We start from the raw sequence: 18,852 nt of genomic DNA, 5'->3' as shown, positions 1-18,852 counted from the left end.
TCATTCACATTGCCGAGTCTTGTTATCTGCCACAGTGACATTACAGCGCGTTTTCTTAGTCCTGTTTTCTCGTGTATTTACCTTGCCTTGTTTATTTAGTTATCCTTGTCTGCCGCCTGCCTTTCGACCTCTCGCTTGTTATATTGATTACGATTCTGGACTGCCTCTATGCATCTGTTTGCACTTGTACTGAGCATTGCTTGCCTGACTATCTGAATAAACCTGCATGTGGATCCAAACATCAGTTGTTTGTGTCACTCCCCGTGTTACAAAAGCCGTCCATATGCCGGTAAGCGGTCAGCTGGTAGCGTGAAAAGGAAAGGCGTCATACCGCCCTGTAGAATTCGTTTTACAGATGAAATGCAGCCTTACGTACTTCTGGCTACATTATTCACGATCTCCAGAAATGTATACAGGGCTACGCTTTTAGAATGAGCCTGTGCTGAATTTATTTAGTGGCTCTATGTTAAACAACATTTTTAATTTGTGTCAGTGTAATTTATTTTCTTGACCACAGTAAATATTTTTGATTTAGGCCGAATTAAATTTGATAGTTTGAACCAAAGTGAGAAAAACTTATTTAAAGATGATTTGAAGTGTCATTTTTTTTTCATTGTGATATTGAATAAACACACAGACAGAATGAAGGGCGCCGTGACTTTGCTCTACTTTCCTCCGTCCAGTGATTCTGTTCTTCATAACCTCCAGCCATGTGTCCATTTGTTAATAATGTCAGTGTGATAATGTGTGTGTGTTTTTTTTCCTGACACAGGCCTCCAGTCTGTCTCTGACCCACAATCCTGAGCTGGATGACATGCAAAAAAATGAAGACGCTGAATGTTGGAGCTCGCGGAGAGAAAGAGAGTCTCGAAATCCTGACTTCAAGAATCTGTAAGTGTCAGTCGCACTCAAAAATGTGTGAAAGTCATCTAATTATATAGCAGAATATCAAATCAGGTGGCATTTACTGTCAATAAAGATGCACAAACATGCATTATAATTAAAAAGCAGAAATATGGACGCTTAGAAATGTCTGAATGTCATTTAAATGTACAGCAACATATATAATCAAGTCACATTTATTGTAAATAAAGAGCCACAAACATGCATTAAAATGAAAAAGAACACTTTGACATGTCTGAATGTCAGAAATGATGAAGCAAGATATTAAATCAAGTGTCAGTGGTTGTAAATAAAGATGTGCAAACATAGTTGCTAATCTAAAAGAGCACATTTGGGCACTTGGAAATGTCTGAATATTATTAATTATATGCATAATATCAAATCAGGAGTCATTTGATCCATATACACTGTATAAAAACATTACTGCAATTAAAATAATGGTTAAGTATTATCTTTGTTAATTCAAATTTTTTGTTAAAATCATTATTTTGTTACATAACACTTATTAAAATATATTTTATTATTATTATTAATAGTAATAATAATAACAATGAATCAAATGTTATAAACTGAATAATATAAACAATATAAATAAATTAATTAATCTAATAAAATAACCAAAAATAATGTAATGTGTATTTATTGTTATTATAATTTAAAATAAATGATAATAAATAAATTCAAACTATATCTAATAATGTAAACAATGTAAATACATAATAGAAATAAATAAATTCAGCTAATTGTTTAAACAATTATAATGAAAAATACTAAATAATAAAATAAATAAATGTAATAATGTAAACAGTAATAATCATTAATAATAAATAATTAAATACATGCTAAAATAAATAATAAAACATAATAAAATAAATAAATCTTATAAAATGAACAACGATAATAAATGGTAATAAATAAATATAAAATATAACTAATAATATAAACTAATAAGAAATAAAAATACATAATAAAAAAGGTAATTATTTAGCTAATTGTATAAACAATATAATAAATAATAGTAAATAATAAAAATCTGATCATAAAAACTAATAATTAATATTATTAATAATAAATAAGTTTAATAACAAAAATAACAATAATAATTGATGATAAATAATAAAATGATTAAATCTAATAACATAAACAGTAATAATAAGTAATACTAAATAATAAAAATTATCTAATAATATAAACAACAATAATACACGATAATAAATACAAAGTATATTTAATAATATAAACAATAATAATAAATAAAAATACAAAATATAAATAAAGCTAACTGTATAAACAATTAATTAATACAGTAGAGCGCATGTGTTTGGACTGTGGGGGAAACCGGAGCACCCGGAGGAAACCCACACCAACAGGGGAGAACATGCAAACTCCACACAGAAATGCCAACTGACCCAGCCAGCGACTTTCTTGCTGTGAGACCACAATGCTGACCACTCAGACACTGTGCCACCCAAAAATGGAAAATAATGTGCATAAAATGAAAACAATAAAGTGCATTCAATATAAGATATAGTAAATAAACTGCATGTTGAAAAATAACAATGCTAAAGCAGTAAACTAACGATATAAAAATATGACAATACAGTAAATGATAGAAGATACAATGACTGATGTTCAGGCAATAAAACAAAACAGTGTAGACACAAACACAATTATGATGATACAATAAATACAGGGCATCAGATCAAAGAATACTCTAAGTAATTGGGAATATTTGAAAAACTGTATGTAAGATGATAATAATCTCTCTGTCACACTCACACACACACACACACACACAGACACAGACACACACACATATGCGGGTTTGTGTTTGCCCTTCTGCTGAGCTCGGCTCAATTTTTCATGGACTAAAGTGTCGTGTTTAAATGCATTAAGATCTGACAGATGAAACAGCCGCAGTACGACACACAAATAGCACTGTGTGTGTGTGTGTGTGTGATAATTCAGCACATGCACAAAAATAACATACATACACACTGGAAGAAAAGCTTATCAGTGGCGCAGCATCACATGCGCAGTGCAGTGAGTGTTTGGTCGTATGTTTGTGTGTGTGTGTGTGTGTGTGTGTGTGTGTGTGTGTGTGTGCTTATGTGAGTGTTTAATTATTAGTGCGTCTGTCTATGTGTGTGTGTGTGACGAAGTGTTTGTGGGACTGTGTTTTTATTATTTTGCTGCTTTATTCTGTTCTTTGTTTGCTTTCTGTGTGTGTGTGTTACTCTTAATTAATTAGTTGTCATTTAAGATTATAGTTAATTTCATATTTTAATTCAAAGTTACACAGTGCTCAGCATAATTGAGTACAGCTCATTTTGAAAGCGAATATTTTCCTCCATTTCTCAGTGAATATAGACTATGTATTTTGATGTATTTAAACAAAACAGATTTATTAAACAGATATATTTATTACAATAATATTTTAGTCACCAAACATATTTAGAAACTGAAATATAATACAATTAAATTCAAGCAAAATATTGCAAAAATATTCTCCCTGATGACAACCTAAATTTAAAAAAATGTTTCTCTTGATTTTTCAAAAAAAAAATTTTTTTTTTGTTTAATTTGTATTTAAATTTTGTCTATGATATAAAAATTTGGCTGTGCTAGTTAATACAACTACTAATTTGACAACATGTGCTTTTAGTTGTACAATTAGATTTTTAATATTTCTTGAATGTAAATTATTTTATATGTACGTTTTTACTGCATGTTTTATCTTGTATTCTAATTAATAATGTGCATTTTCTTTATATTTGATCAATTATTTCATTAAAGGCTATCTATTTTCTGTACTTTTCATTTGCACAATTTCATTTTGCAGTTATACTTCAGTGCACTGCTCATCTTCCACATTTCCACTGCACTCTCTTCACGTTTGTGTCCTTTTTTCTTTAGATATGAAGTTTGCAACATTTGTTTAAAGTAACACATATTTTAATTTATGTAACTGTAATTGACCTTCTTGCATCTCAGGGGCTTATTTTCTCAGTGTGTGTCCCTCATTATCACAGTCTCTCCTGAAAAACAGCCCCGTGTGTCTCTCAAATCAACATTCTGCTCAATTACCGTGTTCAGATGTGATTTCCAGGGAGCACTAGTTAGGGTCCCTCGTGCACATGAGCAGCTTTTGCTCAGCAGAAACAATAGCAGCACTAATGGAACATGAGAGACCCCAGTCAGACAGACACACACACACACACACACACACACACACACGGTTGGGTATCAAGAAACAATTCCATTTGACATCCTGTTCCATTTTAGAACATGTTCCAAATTTCAAAGTACTGAGGGTTCAATATGATGTGTGCATTTCATTCATTCATTCATTCATTCATTCATTCATTCATTCATTCATTTTCCTTCAGCTTAGTCTCTTTATTCATCAGGGCTCACCACAATGGAATGAACTGCCAACTATTCCAGTATATGTTTTACACAGAGGACACCTTTCAAACTGCAACCCAGTACTGGGGAACACCCAAACACACTCATATGCACACATGTACACCACGGCCAATTTAGTCAATCAATTCCCCTATAGCACATGTGTTTGGACTGTGGGAGAAACATGAAATGCCTTTGGGGCGGGGCCAACAGTCATTTAGGGCGGGTCTGTCAATCATTTAGGGGTGAGGCTATTGGTCATTTACCATGGATCCATCAATCGTTTTGGAGCAGGGCTATCTGTTCTTTAGGGTGGATCTATCAATAATTTAGAGGTGGGGCTATCAGTCATTTAGGGGCGGGATATTGGTTATTTAGTGTGGGTCTATCAATTGTTTTGGGGCAGGGCTTATAGTCCCTTAGGGTTGATCTATCAATAATTTAGGGGCGGGGCTATTAGTTTTTTTGGGGTGGATCTATCAATAATTTGGGGGGCTTTTAGTCCTTTAGTGTGAATCTATCAATAATTTAGAGGCGGAGCTATCGGTCATTTAGTTTGGGTCTGTCAGTCATTTTGGGGCGGGGCTAGCAGTCCTTTAGGGTGGATATAGCAATAATTTAAAGGCGAGGCTATTAATCCTTTAGGGTAGATATAGCAATAATTTAGAGGAGGGGCAATTAGTCCTTATGGGTGGATCTATCAATAATTTATAGGCGGGGCTATTAGTCCTTATGTGTAGATCTATCAATAATACAGAGGCAGGGCAATTAGTCCTTTAGGGTGGATCTATCAATAATTTAGGGGCGGGGCTATTAGTTTTTTTGGGGTGGATCTATCAATAATTTGGGGGGGCTTTTAGTCCTTTAGTGTGAATCTATCAATAATTTAGAGGCGGAGCTATCGGTCATTTAGTATGGGTCTGTCAGTCATTTTGGGGCGGGGCTAGCAGTCCTTTAGGGTGGATATAGCAATAACTTAAAGGCGAGGCTATTAATCCTTTAGGGTGGATATAGCAATAATTTAGAGGCGGGGCTATTAGTCCTTTAGGGTGGATCTATCAATAATATAGAGGCGGGGCTAATAGTCCTTTAGGGTGGATCTATCAATAAATTAGAGGCGGGGCTATTAATCCTTTAGGGTATATCTATCAATAATACAGAGGCAGGGCAATTAGTCCTTATGGGTGGATCTATCAATAATTTAGGGGCGGGGCTATTAGTCCTTTAGGGTAGATCTATAAATAATATAGAGGCGGGGCTATAAGTCCTTTGTGGATCTATCAGTAATTTAGGGGCGGGACTATCAGTCATTTAGGAGCCTTTGACTTCTTTCAACTATCCAAACAGTTTCCAAAAGAGGAACCATGCACCACACTTTTTTTTCGCATTTCAGGACCATTTCAATTGGATGTACATCACAATAAGAGGAAAAAAGGACAATCTTATCTTTCATGGTGACTTTAAGTTTTAAAGATTCATCATAAACAGTGATTTTATTTTGTGTGTGACACTAGGAGTGCTCTTTCGCCCAGTTTAGTGTGAGCAATAGTTCTGAAATGTCTCTCTTGACAGCTGAAAGTTCAATGTTCAATCCAGGAGCACCTACCCCATACATCTTTAAAGTGTGTGTAAAACCTATTGTGCGGTGAACGTCTTCAAGGATGAGAATTTAATCATGTTCAAACTATTTGGCTTAAAAATATGAAGTTCACATTGCTAACAAGTTTAGTGATATTAATTTAGTGATAGATTAAATATCAATCATGCTGTTTGTGTGTGTGTTTAGTTTATGCACGTATGGATGTTTATGTGTGTGGGTGCATGTGTGCGTGCATGTGTGTGCGTGTGTGTGTAAGTGCTCTTTGTCTGGGGTCTCTCATGTTCCATTAGTGCTGCTATTGTTTCTGCTGAGCAAAAGCTGCTCATGTGCACGAGGGACCCTAACTAGTGCTCCCTGGAAATCACATCTGAACACGGTAATTGAGCAGAATGTTGATTTGAGAGACACACAGGGCTGTTTTTCAGGAGAGACTGTGACCTTACTTTCATCTCAGGGGCTTATTTTCTTAATGTCTGTCCTTCATTATCAATTACAGTTACATAAAACTAAAACTTGTGTTACTTTAAACAAATTTTACTAACTTCATTTATAAAGAAAGAGCAGTGAAAATTAGGAAGATTAGCAGTGCACTCTTTTAATGAAATTAAAATGTGCTTTATAAAGTCAAATACTAACAAAACAGGCAGAAAAAAATTAAAATGATGTATATAAACCTATTTACCTTAAATATGCAATATTTAATTTTACAACTACTATAAAAGCATATTTTTGTCAAATTAAATAAAATATTACTCCATCAAGTAATGAAATGTTATGGAAACATATATTTAGAGAAAATATGTAATAAAACCAGCAACATACTAAAATAAATTAAAATGGCAATGCATTTAAAATATATTTTAATATTGAAATACAATCAAATGGATTCAGATTGTAATAAAGTGCCATAAATATGATATGATTGTTCCAGAACAGTAAAGTTTGACAAATGTTTAATTTTTATTTTTGTTATTTTATCTATTTGTTTTTGTTATTTTATTTATTCATTTATTTTTGTTATTTATTTATTTTATTTATTTTTTGTTATTTTATTTATTTAATTATTTATGTTATTTTATTTATTTAAGTTATTTATTATTTTTTTTTCGTAATTTGTTGTTTTATTTTTGGTAATTTGTATTATTTATTTTTAATTTATTTTTGTTATTTTATTTATTTATGTTATTTTATTTTTTGTATTTTATTCATTTATTTTCGTTATTTTATATATTTATTTATTTTATTTGTTAGTTTTTGTTGTTTCATTTATTTTTATTTTTATTGATTTTTTATTAATTTTTTTCTTTATTTTTGTTATTTTTTTTAATTTTTTTTTTTTGTTATTTTATATAATTATTTTTGTTATTTTATATATTCATTTATTCATTTATTTTTGTTTTCTTATTTATTTATTTATGGTATTTTATTTATTTATTTGTTATTTTATTTATTAAGTTTTGTTATTTTATTTATTTTATCTATTTCTTTATTAATGTCATTTATTTTTTTTATAGTTATATGATTGTTCCAAAACAGTAAAGTCTGACAACTTCACTTTTATTTTAAAAATTTTATTCATAATTTGTATTTTTATTTATAATTATTAAATTTTTAATTATTTTTATTTTTCTTTATATTATTTTATTCAATATGCATTATTCATTTATTATTTTATTTCACTTCATAAAAGTAGATGGACATGTAATATGCAGCTCAAAATTGAACAGTTTCAACAACAAAAAATTGGAAGGCTTGTATGATTTTGTTTATTTGTCTACATTTAAGTATATCATAACACAAATATTAACTCTTACATACAAATATGACTACAGAAATCGTAAATAACAGTGTGAGTATGAGACAGAAGAGCATGTTTCATCAGAAGTGTGAGTTAGTGTTTCTCCTAGTGTGTGAATATTAGTGTCTCGTCAGCATTTGTGTGTGTGTGTGTGTGTGTGTGGCTCTGCTATGATGATTGAGGAAGCGTGACGGCTCTTATCATCCCACAGCCCATGCAGAAACGCTTCATCTGTGGTAAAGGAGCGCTGGAATGTGGACAATACCATTGTGATGTGTTCGGCTTCACCCACAATGCACCGCGGCATGAATAAACAATGCCGATAAGCCTGTTAGTGCTTTTATTGATGCCGCTGTGTGTTGTCATGTGCTGATTGTTATTATTATGTGCTCGTCTTTCGCTTAATGCCTGCCCCTGTTCTTCTGTCCGTGTTTGCTGATTATTCTGGGATGGATGGGTGGTGTGTTTGCTCTGACCGCTGCACTGCGCTGCTCTTTATGACTGAATCATGTCAGAGACAGAGCAATTCATTAGTTCATTACACACTCTCCTGGGGCTTTATGTCTGTCTGTGCGCTCGCTCTGTGTGTGTGCATGTCTTGAGTGTGTATGTGAATGTGTGTGCTTGTGAGTTTGTGTATGTGTGAATGTGTGTGCGTGTGTGTGCATGTCTGAGTGTGTGCATGCATGTTTAAGTTTGCTTATATGAGTGTGTGTGCACCTGAGTGTGTGTGTATGCATGTCTGAGTGTGTGTATGTGAATAAGTGTATATGTTTGTGTATGTACGTGTGAATGTGTGTGTGTGTGTGTGTGTGTATGCATGTTTGAGTGTGTGTGTGTGTGTGTGTGTGCATGTCTGAGTGTCCTTGTGTGAGTGTGTGTATGTGCATGTGTATGTACGCATATCTAAGTGTGTGTATGCATGTGTGAGTGTGTGTATGTGAGTGTGTATATGAGTATGTGTGTGTGTGCATGTCTGAGTGGGTCTATGCATATTTGAATGTGCTTATATGATTGTGTGTGTGCACCTGAGAGTGTGTGTATGTGAGTAAGTGTATACGTTTGTGTATGTATGTGTGAAATTGTGTGTGTGTGTGTGTTTATGCATGTTTTAGTGGTCTTGTTTAAGTGTGTGTACAGTATGTGCGTGTACGCATATCCAAGTGTGTGTATGCATGTGTGAGTGTGTGTATATGAGTGTGTATGCATGTGTGAGTGTGTGTATGTGAGTTAGTGCGTGTGTTTGTGTATATACATATGAATGTGTGTATGCATGTGTGAGTATGTGACTTAGTGAGTGAGTGTGCATGTGTTTGAGTGTACCTGAGTGAGTGTGTGCATGGATGTCTGAGTGTGCTTATGTGAGTGTGTGTGTGTATGCTTGTTGAAGTGTGTGTATGCAAGTGTGTGTTTGTGTATGTACATGTGTGTGTGTGTGTGTGTGTGTGTGTGTATGCATGTCTGAGTTTTCTTGTGTGACTTTGTGTGTGTGTACGCATGTCTAAGTGTGTGTATGCATCCGTGAGTATGTGATTTAGTTAGTGTGCATGTGTTTGAGTGTGTGTGTGGACCTGAGTGAGTGTGTGTATGCATGTCTGAGTGTGCTTATGTGAGTGTGTGTGTATGCTTGTTGAAGTGTGTGTATGCAAGTGTGTGTTTGTGTATGTACATGTGAATATGTGTGTGTGTGTGTGTGTGTGTATGCATGTCTGAGTTTTCTTGTGTGACTTTGTGTGTGTGTACGCATATCTAAGTGTGTGTATGCATCCGTGAGTATGTGATTTAGTTAGTGTGCATGTGTTTGAGTGTGTGTGTGGACCTGAGTGAGTGTGTGTATGCATGTCTAAGTGTGTGTATGTGGGTTATTTACATATAAATGTGTGTGTGTGTGTGTGTTTGTGTGTGTTTGTGACCCTGTCTCTGCATAAAGCGGCTGCAGTGTGTTGATGTCCACTCAGTCCATCATCTAAAGCGTCTCTTCAGTCAGAAGAGCTCTGATCGCTCAAATCAAGAGGAATTAGACCAGCGCCCGAGACTAATTAGATGGAGAGATTTACTGATACTCTTACACTTCTGCACTCTGTGTGTGCGCGCACTAAACCGCTTTCTGAATTTCTTCTGTCTGTCCTTCTGCTGCAGCAAATTTACTTTAAACCAGTGGATAATCCCAGCACAGATGCTGCACTCACACTGGTGTCTCCTCACCCTCAGTCATGATCTGTGTACTGCTGTTTTCACATCCTGACAGAACGAAACACTCTTATGTCTGCAGAAGTCGTTTTTGGGTGGAGACAAGCAGACATCATCACTGTTTGCACTGATTCAGTCCCGCGTGTCATCAAGGTAACATTTGGTGATACACAGACATACACAAACACACATACACACAGGAATGAACGTTACAAATGAAGTTTGTTGTACTGTTGCCGGTTCACTTTCATTATTTGTTAGGATTGCATTCATATCAGAAGTGAACCGTACTAGAGTACACAGGAACCGTACTGCAGACCACCACTTTCAGGAGTTCACACTTAGCTGATGATTGATTATAAAGCTTGTTTGGCATGCTGTCCCTGAGCTCATAAGATCCTCGAGCCTGGGGCTCCCTCATGTTTGCAAGGCGAGAGGGGAGTTTGAGTTCAGGTAGATCTGGAGAACTCCCCTGCTGTAGTAGCTAATGAACAGACAGAGATCGCTCTTAAGAGATAACTACTGACTAGATGCATGTCTATAGTGGCGATTTGGATTAGTCAATTCATTTAAGTCGCATGTTTTTGGACGGTGGGAGGACACCAGGGAACCCGGGGGAAACCCACGTGAGCACAGGGAGAACCTGTAAACTCCACACAGAAACGTCGGCTGGCTTGGTAAGAACTAGAACCAGTGATGTTCTTGCTGTGAGTGCTAACCACTGGGCCACCGTGCCATCCATCTAGGAAAGGAGGGGGAGTAGGGGTGGAAGGGGGGATTATTCAAAATAAAGATGGCTGTCGAATGGAACTGAGGGTGTTTATCCGCTTGTTAAGTGGTGACGTGTTTGTGACGTATGTATTCTGTTTCCAGGTCCAAGCCGCCACTCATTTAAGTGGAGAAATCATTTGTTTATGATCACGTTTTATTCCTATCACACAATAAAGTTAATTTTATATAAAGTCATAGTGTACACAACAATCTCTGGGCTTGCTGCATCACAAATACCAAAAATGTAACAATTTATACAAAAATTAATCACTTTTTGGCACTCGGATATTAGGCATGGACATATATACTGCGAATGTGATTTTTGAAAGCCTTAAATCGCTTTGTAAACGTCAGTTGAATAGAGCGCTTGGACCCGGAAGCCGCTTCGCGTGACGTCACACTTAACAAGCAGATAGTGGCTTAGGAATCGTCTCATTAGTGAATCATGAATTGACTAATGCCAGCTGTAAGCAATCATAAGCACGTGATCCTCTCGAAATTAGTTCATATTATATAATAAACATATCATATAATAAACTTCACTTATTTAATATATAACATTTGAATTTCACATATATATATATATATAGCACATATGTTACATATTCTTCAACAGTATGTATATAATTGTAATTTCAATGGATGCAAAATTTTTTTACATTGAATATATGACATATTTTATGCATGTAAAATTCAAATATGAACTTGTACCTCATATGCCATTAGCATATATAGCCAGGCATCAGATTTCTACAGTATATGAGGCAGATTTACAGATGTGAATGGAGACCCTCAGGTTCAGGTGGACGGCGTCACTAAACAAACGAATATAATAACCGAGTCTGCATCCAAAAACGCCCTGGCTTCTGCCATTAATTAAGATTACAGCATGTACGAAGGGCTGGAGATCTGAATGCTCACACACACACACACACACACATACATATACACGCACACACTCACACAGAGTCTGAAGACAGCCGACCCTGCTGGGCCACAACTCACTGAAGTGTTTTCAGACGTTCCTGTCAATGTGGTTTAATTAACCAATGAACTATCTACTGAGACAACACGCTAACAAGTCCTCTTTCTCTTTCTGGTCTGTCAGCTTAAATAAGAGCTTAAATAAAGCTGCTATTTTTGTGCACGGAGTCAAAACTTCCCGAGATTTCCGCTTAGATGCTGCACTTTTACAGCTCAGGAGACATAACGAAGCTCTTATGTTCCTCCTAACTTGACACAAATGAGTTCATGGTTGACACGCCGTATAAAAGTGCAGAGAAATATTAATTAATGTGCGGTTTTGATGAGGAATTGTGCTTTTAAAAATGTTTTACAGACTCTTGTGTGATTGGACTGATTTCTGGAGGATCATGTGACACTGGAGACACGCATTTTACAGTATGTTAATATATACAGCAGATATTTTAAGTTACAGTGTGTTTTCACATTATTTTAAATGCAAGGTGAGCAGTGAGACTTCTTTCAAAATGATCAGTTGTCTCTGTTTTAAAGTTTTGACTAGCTATATGGATGTCTGGGACGGTGTTTGTCTTAATACACAAAGTGTGTATATTCCATAAAAGCTGATGCTGATTGGTCAGTTATTGTCACGTGACTTGGGGTGCGCTCGTGAGATTCATTCAACTGGGCTATCTAGAATTGACGGCGCATCATGCTGCTTGTGCACGGAAGCCGAGTGTCTCTATTAGGAATAACGAACTTGTGCAAGCTCTAGAAAGGCCGTCGTTATTTGCGATCTCCAGCAGTTGATCTTGCACAGCCATGGTGGATTAACCTGATTTGTTGACAAGTGCATTATGGATCTATTCCTTGGCAGTTTGCTGGTCCATGTCTGGGCATTTTCCCTTTAGCTAATGCCGAGTTCAGACTGCATGATTTTCAAAGTAGTTGTGTCACAGATGTTTTCACATTGCATGACTATCTGGGCTGGCGTTTCGTCGCTGCTTTGTTTACACTGCAAGATGGATCGGCGACAGGGACATTGACATTGCATGACTTTACTATTGGGAGAATCGCCGACAACTTCGTCCAAACTACGTCTCACAGCCAAAAACACGTCGTATATCTTTGTTATTAACTACATAATGAGAAAGAAGCCTTTAATGTGGTAGAACATGTACATGTTTGCTCACCTGGGTTTAAAGGGAATTAGCCATTTCTCCTCAACGTTGATAATAAACTAATTTCTTTCTGTATGAAACGTCAAACAGACACGGCTGCCTGAGTCCTGTCAAACCTCCACTAGTTTTTCCTCCATTTCGTGGGTCCAAATAAACCGAAAAAGAGCGCTTTTAACTTCTCCCCCAGCCTCCCGCTGGCCTGCAGCAGGTATACACACACACACACACAAGTGAATGCTGCTCTCTCATTGGCTGTAGGCGATCGCTGATGTTATTTTCAGTCAAAACTCAATTCACACGGCATGATTTGAATCGCCGACAGCTCCAGATATTCAGCACGCCAAATATCTCACAGGCATCGGCGACTCATCGGCGATTCTCTCAGATCGCGTCTTTGATCGTTCACACTGTGTGATTGTCACTCACGTGCACGAGCAGCGATTTGCCTGTGATTTCAGCCATTTGTCAGCGATTTCTCAAAACCTGTCGGCGAGCCAAAATCGGGGCTAAAATCACGCAGTCTGAACTAGGCATAAGAAACAATACAAAACAATACAATATTTATTCATAGAGCACATTTAAAAACAACCAAGGTTGACCAAGGTGCTGTACATAGGAGTGCTAAAAACAGAGAAGCAGAATATAAAAGAAACATTTAACTGATAAGAGCAATAAAACAGTGATCAAGGAGTATTAAAAGCGAGAGAAAATAGACCGGTCTTTAAAACAGACTTAAACACAGAGATGGAGGGGGAAGGTCTAATGTGAATCGGTAGACTGTTCCAGAGTTTAGGACCAGCAACAGCAAACGCTCGATCACCTCGTTTTTTAAGGCGTGTTCTGGGCACGGTGAGTAAGTTGAGATCGTATATGGACAAAGCAAGTCAGTAAGGTACTGGGGAGCAAGATTATTGACGGCTTTGTAGACGAATAATAAAGTTTTACAATCAATTCTGTATTTAATGGATAGCCAGTGAAGTACCGCTTGGAGTTGCCGACTCATACTTGTGGGTGCCAGAGAGTAGTCTAGCTGCTGCATTTTGAACCAGCTGCAGACGAGAGAAAGAAGACTGAGAAAGACCAAAATAAAGAGCGTTACAGTCATCTAGACGTGCTGTCATGAAGGCATGAATCACCATTTGAACATTTTTCTGGGATGGAAATGGCTTGACTTTAGTCTGTTGTCTGAGGTGGTAAAAGCAGGATTTAACGACAGTACTGATCTGTTTATCAAATTTTAACTTTTCATCAAACATAGCACCTAGATTTCTTACACACTGGGTGATATGCGGGGCCAAGGATCCCACATTGACATCTAACAGAGGATTTTCTTTGTGCCCAAATACAATTACTTCATTTATTTTTTTTTATTTAATAAATTGCTTGAGAGCCAAAGTTTAAGCTCCTTTAAACTTTAAATAAATACATAGAATGAAGGCAATTAATGATTTCAGGGGCGTCACGGTGGAGCGGTGGGAAGCACAATCACCTCACATCAAGAAGGTCACTGGTTTGAGCCCCGACTGGGTCACTTAGCATTTCTGTGTGGAGTTTGCATGTTCTCTCCTTGTTGGCGTGGGTTTCCTCCAAGTGCTTCGGTTTCCCCACAGTCCAAACACATGCGCTATAGGGGAATTGATCAACTAAATTGGCTGTAGTGTATGAGTGTGTGTGTGAATGAGTGTGTATAGATGTTTCCCAGTGATGGGTTTGCAGCTGGAAAGGCATCCGCTGCATTAAGCATATGCTGGAATAGTTGGTGGTTCATTCTGCTGTAGCTTTTCCTGATAAAGGCACTAAGCTGAAGGAAAACGAATGAATGACTGATCATATTTTACTGGTGTTGAACAGAGGAAGCTCAGGCGTGTGTTCTGGACTCACTCCTGTGGTTTCAGACGTCAGGAAGCAGAATTATTCCTGTCCGAGTGTGACGGACTAATCAGAGAGTAGAGCCGCTCTCACCGGGAGCCAATCACAGCGCAGACATCTGTGTTTAAGTGCGTGTGTGTCCATGCATGCATGTATGTGGGATGTGTGTTTGAGTGAGTGTGTGTGTATGTGGGGTGTGTGTTTGAGTGAGCGTGTATGTTTAAGTGTGTGTGTGCATGCATGTATGTGGGGCGTGTGTTTGAGTGAGTGTGTGTGTTTAAGTGTGTGTGTGTGCATGCATGTATGTGGGGCATGTGTTTGAGTGAGTGTGTTTGTTTAAGTGTGTGTGTGTGCATGCATGTATGTGGGGCATGTGTTTGAGTGAGTGTGTGTGTTTAAGTGTGTGTGTGTGCATGCATGTATGTGGGGCATGTGTTTGAGTGAGTGTGTGTGTTTAAGTGTGTGTGTGCATGCATGTTTGTGTGGTGTGTGTTTTAAGTGTGTGTGTGTGTGTGTGTGTGTGTTTGTGTGTGCATGCATGTGGGGTGTGTGTTTGAGTGAGTGAGTGTGTGTGTGTTTAAGTGTGTGTGTGCGTGTGTGTGTTTGTGTGTGTGCATGTATGTGGGGTGTGTGTGTGTGTGTGTGCGTGTTTGAGTGTGTGTGTGCATGCATGCATGTATGTGTGGTGTGTGTTTGAGTGAGTGAGTGAGTGTGTGTGTTTGAGTGTGTGTGTGCATGCATGTATGTGTGGTGTGCGTTTGTGTGAGTGTGTTTAAATGTGTGTGCGCATGCATTTATGTGTGGTGTGTGTTTGAGTGAGTGTGTGTGTGTTTAAGTGTGTGTGCGTGCATGCATGTATGCGGGGTGCGGGTTTTAGTGAGTGTGTGTTTGTGTGTGAGTTTGAGTGTGTGTGAGTGTTTGCATGCATCTGTTTGTAGTGTGTTTGAATGTATACGTGCACGCATTTATGAGCGGTGTTTGTGTGTGTGTGTGTGTGTGTGTTTGTGTGTGCAAGTGAGTGCTTAAATTAGTATGTGTGTGTGTGCATGCATGTTTTTGTGTGTGTCTGTCTGCGCATGCTTTCATGTGTGATGTGTGTGAGTTTGACTGTATATGTGCGTGCATTTATGTTTGTGTGTGCATGTGTGTGTTTGTATTAGTGTGTATGCATGCACTAGTATGTTTGTGTCTGTCTGTGCATGTGTTCATGTGTGGTGTGTGTGTGTTTAAGCGAGTGACTGTGTTTGTATGTATGTGGTTTGTGTGTGTGTGTATTTGTGGGATGAATGTGCGCTTGAGCTAGTGTGACGTGTGCATGTGTGTGTGTGTTTGAGGGAGTGTGTTCTTACATGCATGTGTGTGTTAAAGCTGGTCTGCATGTGATTGTGTGTGTGTGTGTGTGTGTGTGTGTGTGTGTGTGTGTGTGTGTGTGTGTGTGTGTGTGTGAGGTGGTGCAGTAATGAACTGGTGATTCACAGATCTCCGAGCGCCTCTTAATTGCAGCACATTCCTGTGATTCAGTAGTAATGCGGTGACATTAAGCATCAGCTTCTAGAGCTGAAGGGAAATGAGGCTCTGTTATTAATGTCTGTCTGAGACTGAAGCTATCTGTGATCCAAACATCACCCTTTGCTTTCAGGTTTTCCAGTAAAGAGTTAACCGTTCCCATTCATCAAACCCTCCATGACTTGCAGGCTTCCAACTCCTCACTTTAAACATGCTAACTATTCACAAACTCCACCTCCAAGAACGTTTCTCGCTTGTTTTCAGTCCAAATATCTGCAAATTCTTAAATCGAGAATCGATTTCTAGATAAGTTAACATATTGTGTTGTTTTCAGAAATAAGTCAAACAAGTTTTTCCCTTTAAAATAAAATCTGCTGATGGAGAAACAAAATCAAGTTGTTTTCACACATTCGTTTAGGTCACGACTCCTGCTGTTAACTTCATTACCTGCATATTATTAACATATGAACTGTTCATCAGCAGTTACACTGCAACCCAGGCTGGAGTTTACATGTGTGTGGTGTGTGTGGTGTGTGTTTGTATGTGCATGTGGTTGTGCATGTATGTTTCATTCTGTGCATGTGTTTGGTTGTGTGTGTGTGTGTGCATGTGTTTGGTTGTGTGTGTGTGTGTGTGTCCTTGTGCATTTGTATGTTTGTTTGCATGTGTGTGGCCTGTGTTTGTATGGGCATGTGGTCATGCATGTGTGATTCAGTCTGTGCATGTGTGTGGTGTGTGTGTTTGTATGTGCATGTGTTTGTTTGTGTGTGCATGTGGTCTGGCATATGTGTTTTAGTCTGCGCATATGTGTGTTTGCATAAGTGTGTGTGTGTTTGAATTTGTTTGGTGTGTGTTTGTATGTGCATGTGTGTCTTTGCGTGTGTGTGTGTGTGTGTGTGTGTGTGTGTGTGTGTGTGTGTGTGTTTGTTTGCATTTGTGTGGTGTGTGTTTGTATGTTCATGTGTGTCTGCTTGTGTGTGTGTGAGTGTGTGTGTGAGTTTGTTTGCATTTGTGTGGTGTGTGTTTGTATGTGCGTTTGTTTCTTTGCGTGTGCCCTTGTGTGTGTGTGTGTGTGTGTGTGTGTTTCTTTGCATTTGTGTGGTGTGTGTTTGTATGTGCATGTGTGTCTCTGTGTGTGTGTGTGTGTGTTTGTTTGCATTTGTGTGGTGTGTGTTTGTATGTGCGTGTGTCTTTGTGTGTGTGAGAGTGTGTGTGTGTGTGTGTGTGTGTGTGTGTGTTTGTTTGCATTTGTGTGGTGTGTGTTTGTATGTGCGTGTGTCTTTGTGTGTGTGAGAGTGTGTGTGTGTGTGTGTGTGTGTGTGTGTGTGTGTGTGTGTGTGTGTGTGTGTATGTGTGTGTGTGTTTGTTTGCATTTGTGTGGTGTGTTTTTATATGCATGTGGTTGTGCAAGTGTGTGCTTTTCAGTCTGTGTATGTGTGTTTGTGTGTTAGTTTACATATGTTTGGTGTGTGTGGGTGCATGTGTGTGTGATTGTGTATGTGTATTTCAGTCTGTGCATGTGTGTGTGTGTGTGTTTAGATATGTTTGGTGTGTGTGTTTGCATGTGTGTGTGTGTGTATGTGCATGTGGTTGTGCATGTGTATTTCAGTCTGTGTGTGTGTTTGTATGTGTGTGGTCTGTGTTTGTAAATGCATGTGTGGTCGTGCATGTGTGTTTCAGTCTGTACATGTTTGCGCGTGTGTGTGTGTGTGTGTGTGTGTTTGCGTGTGTGTTGTGTGTTTACATGTGTATGTATGTGTTTGCATGTGTACGTGGTGTGTGTGTGTGTGTGTGTGTATGTGTGAAAGAGTCAAATATAATGATTTATTCCAGATATCTATTCAGAAACATCCAGAATGCAGCACAAATCTATACATTCTGGCAACACAAACAATAAAAACCAAAACACACACACACATACACAAACACACACAAACACACGCTACATAAACAGACCGCAGTAAAAACACCTGCTTCAGTGTGTGTGTGTGTCTCTGAGGAATCATGTAGTAATTCAGCTTGAGTTCATCCAGATCTCAGAGTTCCTTCATTCTCCAGAGCCGTCAGTCTGCAGAGTTTAACCCACACACTTCCATCCTCACTTCTGAACATCTCATCTCCATCCTCACAAAGCATGGCTCCACATCTCTCTCTCCACATCTCTCTCTCTCCACATCTCTCTCTCTCTCTGCTCCTGAGTGCTTTTTAAATAACATCAGCTCAATTATCTCACACAGACGGGCCGCTCTCTAAAAGCCTGAGCCACAGTCAATCACACACTCACACACACACACACACACTTAACATACACACTGTGCACTGCGTCATTGTGTCTGTGTTTCTGAGTCTGAGAGCCAGAGAAACGCTGCTTTAAACCCTGGTCAACTGCTCACTGTCTACACTACATAGGGAACATTGGAGGGAGCATCCTTAGGAGAATCAGATGGACACTGAAGGACTCATGCAGATTGTATAATTGTAGGTGATCACTGCATAATATTGGAGTTTTTGTCTTGTTTCTAGTTCAAATATTAAAAAATTATTAAATCTGGAAGCATTTTATAGACGCGCAAAAAATCTGGTCTTAATAATAACCCAAAATGAAGTGCGTTTATCTTTAAAACAAGCTAAATGATCTGCCAGTGGGGTGAGCTAAATAATCT

The 18,852-nt window shown here is 37.8% G+C and overlaps 1 protein-coding gene across 11 annotated transcripts in view; it reads left to right on the top strand.

Annotated features, from left to right (window-relative positions):
* The window catches only part of LOC147844582 (uncharacterized), a 128,214-nt gene that overhangs the window by 71,338 nt on the left and 38,024 nt on the right, over nt 1–18,852 (top strand). For 7 of the 11 annotated variants that reach the window (XR_015482341.2, XR_015482340.2, XR_015482338.2 and 4 more), the window contains one exon: nt 773–891. Coding sequence is in view for 1 of the 11 variants with exons in the window: in XM_088649925.1 (XP_088506051.1) it covers nt 773–891 (119 nt within the window). In the remaining 10 variants the exon portion in view is untranslated. Of the gene's footprint in view, nt 1–772; nt 892–9,981; nt 10,053–18,852 lie in introns of all 11 variants that reach the window. The other 4 variants (XR_015482339.2, XR_015482344.2, XR_015942140.1 and 1 more) reach the window with 1 other exon arrangement.

This window comes from Danio rerio, chromosome 4 (assembly GCF_052040795.2).
Source record: "Danio rerio strain M-AB ecotype USA chromosome 4, GRCz13ab, whole genome shotgun sequence".
Classification (NCBI taxonomy): domain Eukaryota; kingdom Metazoa; phylum Chordata; class Actinopteri; order Cypriniformes; family Danionidae; genus Danio; species Danio rerio.
This window is presented reverse-complemented; position numbering and strand designations above follow the sequence as displayed.